At 52.3% G+C, this 10,000-nt stretch overlaps 1 protein-coding gene across 1 annotated transcript in view; it reads left to right on the top strand.

The window, feature by feature from the left end:
- Positions 1 to 8,992, top strand: part of LOC307075104 (tyrosine-protein phosphatase non-receptor type 12-like) — a gene marked incomplete at its 3' end in the record, with an annotated part of 25,036 nt that extends 16,044 nt beyond the window's left edge. The window contains exons 10-14 of the mRNA XM_079735609.1: positions 1,266 to 1,332; positions 1,589 to 1,666; positions 2,979 to 3,077; positions 5,262 to 5,347; positions 8,989 to 8,992. Coding sequence (XP_079591735.1) covers positions 1,266 to 1,332; positions 1,589 to 1,666; positions 2,979 to 3,077; positions 5,262 to 5,347; positions 8,989 to 8,992 — 334 coding nt within the window. The remainder of the gene's footprint in view (positions 1 to 1,265; positions 1,333 to 1,588; positions 1,667 to 2,978; positions 3,078 to 5,261; positions 5,348 to 8,988) is intronic.
- Between the last annotated feature and the right edge of the window lie 1,008 nt (positions 8,993 to 10,000).

The following is a 10,000-nucleotide window of genomic DNA, read 5'->3' as shown; positions in this document are numbered from 1 at the left end:
CCAACACACACACCAGGACGGGGCGAGCTGCAGTCTTTACACACGGTGGCCTGAAGGTAAATGCATGAAGGTGCTTTCACCCAGATCCACCACCTCGTTCAGAGGGAGCCCTGAACAGGATGTGGACTTGTTTTCACAACAGGATGACAGCGCGGGTTTATGTGTAACTCAGGGCTGTGAATCAGCGAGACGTGTCTGGGCCTGATGTGAGGAGCTGCAGGGCATTCCTGACGCCTGAGTTAAAGCAACAGCTGAGGAAGTACGTCTGTCTCTCAACCAGCCCAGCGCTGGTGCCCGCTGGCCCCAGCGCAGCTGGGACTACTGCAGACTCTCCGTGGTAATAGTGGTCCTCCAGGTGAAACGTGGGATAGCATTGACAGTTACTTTCGCAAGCGGTGAAGGAATGATCAAATGCAAATGCAGTGCATTATGGGAGCGACAGTAGTGGGGCACAGAAGTATTGTACTTTAGGATTATAATACTGGTTCAAGTTTAAAACAAATACATTTTTCAAAAGATAAACTAATTCTGAAAGAAAAAAAATTGTCAAGATATTCATGAGAACACACACACACGCACACACACACACACACACACACACACACACACACACACACACACAGTGTTTTATAAGGAGCTGCCTGGGGATAGTTCCTCTCACAGCAGGGTGCGTGTACTCCTGTGGGGGGGGGTGTGTGTGAGCATGCCCACAGGAGGAAATATGTGAATGTGTAGCTTCTGTGCTCCCGCAGCATGGGCGATGGTTTAATACGTGTGTGGGAGACGTGATGCCATGCAGCCTCAATGTGTTTGTGACTCTTTTGTGATTTTTTTTTGTCGGGGGGGAGCACGTGTTACTCATGTTGCAGGCCTTACATCGCTTAGTAAATTATTTTAAACACAAGTCAATCTACCATTGATTTTCTGTTACTGAAAACTGAATGAAAAAATCACATCCAAGTGTGTGTGTGTGGGATTGTCAAAGTGTGTGTGTGTAGTTGTTTGGTGTGTGTGAAGCCTGAGAGGTGTATGTGTCGTGTTCTTGGCCTTGCACACTCATTACGCTTGGCGCCTGCTGAAGTGTGAGGGACCTGAAACCAAAGTGTGTGTGTGTGTGTGTGATGCTAACACCTAGGTGACTGCTCTAATGAAGGTGCAGCAGCCAACAATAACACTCACATCACCACTTACCTCCTGTGTCCTCGCTGAGACTCAATTCAATCGCAATATGAACTGTGTGTGTGTGTGTGTTTGTGTGCTAACAGTGCTGGCTGTGGGAGAACAGGTGCCATCTGTGCCATCGACTACACGTGGAATTTGCTCAAAGCTGGGGTAAACACACAAACACACAAAGACTCAAACACACCATCGCAAAACCCATAAACATACTGTCACCAAACACACACAAGCTTTTCAAAACACACGGCATCACCAAACGTGATCACTGCTGCAAAGCACACACCTTCACAAAACACGCACGCAATCAGAAACACACACGCGTCCTGACACACGTCGTGATGAGGCTGATGGATGGACCAGCTCTGACCGAATCCAGGTTTGATCTCCGGATGTTTTTCCCGTTTCCCAGAAGATTCCAGAAGATTTCAACGTCTTCCGGTTGATCCAGGAGATGAGGACGCAGAGGCACTCTGCAGTGCAGACCAAGGTGCGCACGCACACACACACACACAGACACACACACACACACACACACACACACACACACCGGGGTCTGCTGAGTACACACACACACACACACACACACACACACACACACACACACACACACACACACACACACACACACACACACACACCGGGGTCTGCTGAGTACACACACACCGGGGTCTGCTGAGTACACACACACACACACACACACACACACACACACACACACACACACACACACACACACACACACACACACACACACACACACACACACACACACACAGCTCAGGACCAGATTTTTCTAGAGCTTTCCTTGAGCTCTTTCAGTGCTGGTCAAATATGGCTGACTGTAGGCATTGGGTATCGAACCCAGAACCTCTCGGCTGTAATTCAGTCAAACTACCTCTAGTCTCTCCACCACCGTGCTCAGGATAGGCTTGACTCTTGGCTGTCTCTCTCTCTCCTAAACCCTGTCTCTCTCTCTCCTAAACCCTGTCTCTCTCTCTCTCCTAAACCCTGTCTCTCTCTCTCTTCTCCCCTCCTAAACGCTGTCTCTCTCTCCTAAACGCTGTCTCTCTCTCTCTCCTAAACGCTGTGTCTCTCCTAAACGCTGTCTCTCTCCCCTCCTAACCCCTGTGTCTCTCTCCTAACCCCTCTCTCTCTCTCCTAACCCCTGTCTCTCTCTCTCCTAACCCCTCTATCTCTCTCTCTCCTCCCCCTCTGTCTCTCTCTCTCCTCCCCTCCTAACCCCTGTCTCTCTCTCTCTCCTCCCCTCCTGTCTCTCTCTCCTCCCCTCCTTATCCCTCTCTCTCTCTCTCCTCCCCTCCTGTCTCTCTCTCTCCTCCCCTCCTAACCCCTGTGTCTCTCTCTCTCTCCTCCCCTCCTGTCTCTCTCTCCTCCCCCTGTCTCTCTCTCCTCCCCTCCCTCTCCCCTGTCTCTCTCTCTCTCCTCCCCTCCTAACCCCTCTCTCTCCTCCCCTCCTGTCTCTCTCTCCTCCCCTCCTGTCTCTCTCTCCTCCCCCCTGTCTCTCTCTCCTCCCCTCCCTCCCCCCTGTCTCTCTCTCTCCTCCCCTCTCCCTCCCCTCCTTAACCCCTCTCTCTCTCCTCCCCTCCTGTCTCTCTCTCCTCCCCTCCTGTCTCTCTCTCCTCCCCCTGTCTCTCTCTCCTCCCCTCCTGTCTCTCTCTCCTCTCCCTGTCTCTCTCTCCTCCCCCTGTCTCTCTCTCCTCCCCTCCCTCCCCTCCTGTCTCTCTCTCCTCCCCCCTGTCTCTCTCTCCTCCCCTCTCCCTCCCCTGGGTGGTATGTAACAGGAGCAGTATGAGCTGGTCCATCGAGCCATCGCACAGCTCTTCCAGAAACAGCTGCTCTTCCTGCAGAGTCCGACCAGCACGCCCATTCACGACAGCATGGTATGAAGCAAGTGCACACACACACACGCACGCACGCACGCACACACACATCGCCACATCGCGTACGTGTGTGTATCCCTAGCAATGTTCAACAACACTTCACAAGAATTTCCTTTTTAATTACATTTAAATACTCTTGAATAAACTCCATCCAAAGGGGCCTTCCTGGCGAAGGGGTCTTCCCTAGAACCTGTGTGTTTAGATGTTGCTAAGGATGTGTTTGGTCATAACGACGTGGGGGTGGGTTCTTCACTGGCAACCGTCCAATGACGGACATCCTTGACAGGAAGTTGCGATGACCTCACCAGCCCTGCCAGAGAGGGAGCGCACATATCCTTTTATACAAACGATAAACTAATGGAATAGTTTCACCTCTCAGAGTACAGTGTTCAGCCGGAGCTTGAGGGCTCAGCAGTGTACGTTTGGTGGGGACTCGCTTTTCTGGCTTTTGCAAAACCACGCACGTACACAAGCACACACACAACGAAACTCTGTGACCCCCTTTCTCCAAGTCTAGCTCACAGAGACAGAAGCTACTGAAGGAGGGACTTCCTGAGCAGACAGACAGACAGACAGACACTCTCTGACTCCCCTCGCCCCTCTGATGTGGCGGTCCTGTATGAAGTGTGTCTCCAACTTCCCCTGGTTGGCGTAGGAGAGAGACCAGTGAGTCACCAGTCAGGGGGGAGAGGAGAGAGACCAGTCAGGGGGGAGAGGAGAGAGACCAGTCAGGGGGGAGAGGAGAGAGACCCGTGAGGCGGGGAGGAGAGAGACCAGTGAGGGGAGGAGGAGAGAGACCAGTCAGAGGGGAGAGGAGAGAGACCAGTGAGTCACCAGTCAGGGGGGAGAGGAGAGAGACCAGTGAGGGGAGGAGAGAGACCAGTGAGTCACCAGTCGGGGGAGAGGAGAGAGACCAGTGATGGGGGAGGGGGAGAGAGACCAGTGATGGGGGAGGGGGAGAGAGACCAGTGAGGGGAGGAGGAGAGAGACCAGTGAGGGGGGAGGGGGAGAGAGACCAGTCAGGGGGGAGAGGAGAGAGACCAGTCAGGGGGGAGGGGGAGAGAGACCAGTCAGGGGGGAGAGGAGAGAGACCAGTCAGGGGGGAGGGGGAGAGAGACCAGTCAGGGGGGAGATGAGAGAGACCAGTCAGGGGGGAGATGAGAGGGACCAGTCAGGGGGGAGAGGAGAGAGACCAGTCAGGGGGGAGAGGAGAGAGACCAGTCAGGGGGGAGAGGAGAGAGACCCGTGAGGCGGGGAGGAGGAGAGAGACCAGTGAGGGGGGAGGGGGAGAGAGACCAGGGAGGGGGAGAGAGACCAGTGAGTCACCAGTCAGGGGGGAGAGGAGAGAGACCAGTCAGGGGAGGAGGAGAGAGACCAGTGAGGGGGGAGGGGAGAGAGACCAGGGAGGGGGAGAGAGACAAGTGAGGGGGGAGGAGAGAGACCAGTCAGGGGGAGGAGGAGAGAGACCAGTGAGGGGGGAGGGGGAGAGAGACCAGTGAGGGGAGGAGGAGAGAGAGACCAGTGATGGGGGAGGGGGAGAGAGACCAGTGAGTGGGGAGGGGCAGAGAGACCAGTGAGGGGGGAGGGGGAGAGACCAGTCAGGGGGAGGAGGAGAGAGACCAGTGAGGGGGGAGGAGAGAGACCAGTCAGGGGGAGGAGGAGAGAGACCAGTGAGGGGGGAGGAGAGAGACCAGTCAGGGGGAGGAGGAGAGAGACCAGTCAGGGGGAGGAGGAGAGAGACCAGTCAGGGGGAGCAGTGTTTCTAGTCCTTAGGAAGAGACAATCCGTCAGTTGTGATTCTGGGCGGGCATCCAACACTGGCTGAGAGGGAAAAATGAAAAGTGTGTCTCCGCTACGAAGGAAAATATCGTTATACACACAAGTCCAAAGCAAGTGCTGCATATTTCAACTTCAACACTGGCCCAGGAACAGGTCCGAACCCCGGCTTAAAGTATAGGGTTTGATCTCTTTCAAGCCTTGATGGAAGAGGAAGATCCTGGTTTCGCATGTTAATGTGTCACGCATTGTTTAGAGTTGATACTGTTATGTAGAACTGAAAAGCTGATTGTCGTGATTCTGAGCAATTCTTCAACACACAATTTTGTGGAACTACTTTAAATGTCATTTTTTTAAAGAATCCACCCTGTGGGAACTGAAAGCTGTGTGGTCTGTGTGTGTGTGCAGGTCGAGAGCAGTCCGGATAAGATCTGCCACCAATCAGACGAGGAGCGGTGGGACACGCCCCCCCCAAAACCACCTCGGGTTCGCAGGTAAACACACCTGCAGTCTGGCCTCTGACCTCTAGGGCGCGGCCTGATCTGTCTGTCACAATACATATCCATTTGTCCTGAGGTTTGAGTTGAACGATCCTGCGTCCAGTGCAATCCAAGCACCATGCTGACAAACTTTGAAAGAGATTTAAAGCGTTATAACGTGCACTTCCCTCAAGGCCCTAAAAACGATGACCGCGTTAGCCCTGGGAGAGTGCTAAAACACATGTCCTTAAATGTTACTAAAGAAAGGAGGAAGTTGACAAGAAACTGCTCTCCTTCCTCGACTAAAAGGTGAATATTCCGGCTGCGGCGGTGGTTTCGAAGAAGCCGGTATCTCATCATGTCGCGCTAATCTCACACACATCGTGGTCACTTAATGATTCGGCACAGTGCATACATTTTCGGATGCGTCTGCAGGTGTCCCTAAGAGAAGATTAAAGATGTTCTAAAACATCAAACCAGGCAGTATTATACTGCCTACAGTACTGTGTTCCCTCCCTGCGACACTGCCTGAGGTGGAAGACGCCTCTATCTCCAGTCTGCTTAGAATGGGCGGGCTCAAGACTCATTCAGATCAATTATTACCGCGTCCCCCCCCTTCTAACCTGCCCTCAGCCCACCGTCTGCATCTCCGTTTGTTTTCATATCCGGTTAACGGTGATTCGTTCATCAGAGCCAATGGGCTTTCACCAGGCAGGGAGGGAGGAAGGGAGAGAGGGAGGGGGAGAGAGAGGGAGGGGGAGAGAGTGAGAGAGGGGGAGTGAGTTAGTTTAACTCTCAAAGAAGGGGGTAGACATATTTCCAGAGGTGTGGGTGGGGGGATTTTAAATTGTTCAGCTTGTATACAGATCCTGCCTTCCTCGCTCTCTGTCAAACACGTCTCCCCCCCCGTTTCCTCGGTCGCCCCTGGTATCCGCTGTCTCTCCACAGATAGTGTCATGGCCTAGTTTAAGCGCTCCAGTGACAGAGGGGCTATTTTTACTGCCTGCGTTCCCTGGGAACCACTTGCCCCCCCCCCCCCCCCCCCCCCCCCGACAGCAGCGGGGGGGGGGGGGGGGGGGGCATGATGCTGGCCTCAAGGTCACTCACTCACACACACACGTGTACATGTTAACAAACACACACACGTGCATGTACACACGCATGTAAACACACACACATGTGTACACAGACACACACATGTACATGCACACAGATACACATGAACACACACACACAGACAGACCCCCCATGGCGTGGAGGTGTGCGTCCCCCCAGCGTGTTGGCCCGTGGCCCCCTGGAGGGGTTCCCTCAGAGCCCGGGACCGACCCTGGGGTTTATCAGTGGTCCCTCCACAGAGCTCGCTAACGCCGCTCTTCATCCAGGCAGAGGAAGTACCCTTTTAGTCGCAGAACTGTGGGAAAACTAACGTTTGGAGACGCACCGTGGTGAACAGTCTACTTTGTATGGCGTCTGTATTCAGACGTTAAGGTATGCTATCACGATTGGAGTGGTGCATCGAACGTCCTGGTTCAGCTCTGGGCCAGCGACAGTCTCTCTCAGTTGATGTTTTAGTTCAGTCGATGGTGCTGATACCGTAGTGCAGTCTGCTCCTTACACTGGCTGGCAGGTGCAAGCTCACTTAATCCTGTACTGTTATAAAGGTTCAGTCACGCCGAGACTGTGAAGAATCCTGTGCGAACATTCTTGGGGTTGAAATATTTAGCTTTAAGGGATGGGATATTTACCCACCCAAACTCAATGCTGACCTCTGGATCACCTATTCAAATGCAATATGTACCCTTAAAGTCACACTGGGGGAGAAACAGAGAGGTGTTTCATATCTACTTAAAGTGTACAACCTTTATATTATATTATCCAGCTCTGCTAGATCCTTGTGGATCATGCTTTCAGTGCATCGGGTTAAAGCTGAGGACCGGGGTGTCTGGCTGTGCGGTGGAGTTAGCCATACCTAGCTAGCATGGCTGTTTGGGGAGACTAGCCCCGGCTACTCAGGTTGGCTATAATTAGCTCTGCATGATTAAAGCTAACAACAAACTTGGATGAAAAGCTCCCATGGCTTATCTTAGGAATTCACGTTTCAAGAGGGCTGCGATTGGTACCGGGTTTATACGTGTTATGTTAAAATGTGGGCCTTGGTACTTTAGAATGGAGCACAACGTGCCATTCAAATGAATGTACACCATTTTCTATTGGACGTGCATCGACCAATCAACGGCTTCACACATGACCCACAGCGTTAACATATGTTCCGCTGGTCGCTATGGAGACGGTGCATCCACGTGGCTCAGCTGTAAACAAAGTAGGTCAGCGTGGGGCGGGCCGACTGTTGACGGCAGCACATGTGTGTCAACAACATAAAGCACACAATGCCTCTGGGTATTTTTAGTAACTGTTTGTGTGTGTGTGTGTGTGTGTGTGTCCCAGGACAATGGGATCATCACTTTTCCACCCCTAACCTGGTAACGCATATCTCGCCTGTTATCTTTGGCAGTGCAGCAGAGTTTATACACGTGCGCTTCTCTGTCCGTGCACTAATGTATTCTCGGCTGCTCCTGGATGTTTAGAGTGCTCAGACCCACGAGAAACGCACGCCCATGTGTGGTGTCAGGGTGCGTGCCTGTTATGCAGGCCTTGTGTCCGAGGTAAACGTCAACAATGCCTTCCCCCTCAGAGGCGACCCTGAACCGGGATCCTCTGCACGGTTCAGTTAGCTGAGTTAGCCTAGCGCACTGGTTCCCCACCTTCGACCTTAGGTGAACCCCCACATTGTCAGCAAGACCTTTCATGGACCAGCTCAAATGCAGATGGTACAAATATTAATATCGGTATTATTTTTCAAATTTATTTTGTTATTTTCAAGAATAAAATCCCAGGAACCACCTGCAGAACCCTCGCGTACCACTAGTAGCAGCACACTCACTGCAGGTTGGAGCTGAGACTGGCACAGTGTGCAGCACCGGTACGATGGCCTGAGCTGCAGGGCACGTACGACGCCCTGTTGGCGATGCTTCCAGAGACACCGGGATCTCTGCCCGGTCGTCGGTGTGTTTCTGTTGGCAGAAACACACCGATGACGGCTGAAGACGACATCATGACGACGTCGAACTTAGCGTCTGTGTGTGTGTGCGCTCCACTGCGGATGTGGTGTATAACTTTTGTTGTGTTGTGTATGTCTGCCTGCCACTGATGTGGGGTACAGAGTGTGCTCTTTGTAGTTCTGAGAAGTGTCTCTCTCAAAGGAGAACCCCCACGGGACGAGATGCTCTCTCGTATTTGCATGTCTCCCTGTCTGTGTTGCTCTCTTGCTCTCTATCTGTCTCTGTCTCTCTCTGTCAATCTCTCTCTTTCTGTCTCTCTCTGTCTCGGTCTCTCTCTGTCTCGCTCTCTCTGTCTCTGTTACTCTCTCGCTCTCTATCTGTCTGTCTCGGTCACTCTGTCTCACTCTCTCTCGGTCTCTCTCTGTCGATCTCTCTCTCTCGGTCTCTCTCTCTCTGTCTGTCTTTCGAACGTACGCACGCACAAACACACGCATGTTGTTGCAAGCTCCAGTCTTGCCTCAGTTATGAGCTCACCATTTGGTCCTACACTCATGTCCTCCCCTAAGGCGTGAGTGTGTCTCTGCGTGTGGTGGGCAGCTGAGATGGGAAACGTAGTTTGAAATAAGTGACGATAGAGTAACTGCCTTATTGTGAGGAGAGAAGAAGAGTGCAGATGATCCACGCTCTCTGGAGGGTGGAAGAGGGCGTCTCAGCACGCGCCGAGCTGGGAGGTGTGTGAATAAAAGCTGCTGCTCCCTCTGAACCGTTCCGTCTCCTGGGGACAGATCGGGGGCTGTGATATCCTGTTGAGAAGTCTCACCTGTCTGGGGTTGTGTTAACGATCTGTTAGGCTCCACGCACTCTGTCAGCACTTTCCTGTCTGCTTTAATTCCAACGGTGGCTGTCATAATAGCAGGCCCAGCTAGGCCGCTGTCGTCACCCAGCATTCAGCGGTGGCCACACGGCCAGCCGGGGTTTAGCATATGGACACAAAAGATCGCCTGGTCCCGGGCGAAGTGTTCAGGAAAGAGAGGGAAGAAAAGAACAGAAGGAAGGAAAGACAATAGTTTGGCTAGACGCTGTCAGGAAGCAGATTGAGGAACTCGGGGAGGAAGGAACAGGATTGGCTGACAATGCTGCAGAGATGCATTATGGGATGTTGGACCCAACACTATTTATTGTTGTTTTTTACACTGCGGCAGGTCAGAGGAACAAACCCAAGTGATATAATTTTGACACTGGTTAACCGTGCATCAGGATCAGTCTCAGACATGGTAGAGCTACTGTTTACTGTGATGTCTGCCCTCTGGTGGTGAAGAGCCATCATTAAAGTCGTCTTAGACCTTTTCCTTAGGTTCCTATATTCAATGTATTTTATATATGTGTAGTATCTGAGGTTTGCACTTCATTTCACTTCTGTAAAGTTTCAGCCCCTAGTCCCTTGGTTTCATCAGTTGCTTTAAACATCTCTATATTTAATCAGGGCTGCATGATGGCAGCACGATGTGATGAAACCTCAGTGGGTCTTTGACTTCTCTCTCCTTCTATGTCTTTAGATGCTACTTTCTAACCCTCCCGGTCTGCTGCTATCTTCGTCTTAATGAGGCCC

The sequence above is a fragment of the Pollachius pollachius genome, assembly GCF_949987615.1.
Source record: "Pollachius pollachius genome assembly, chromosome: 4".
Taxonomy (NCBI): domain Eukaryota; kingdom Metazoa; phylum Chordata; class Actinopteri; order Gadiformes; family Gadidae; genus Pollachius; species Pollachius pollachius.
This window is presented reverse-complemented; position numbering and strand designations above follow the sequence as displayed.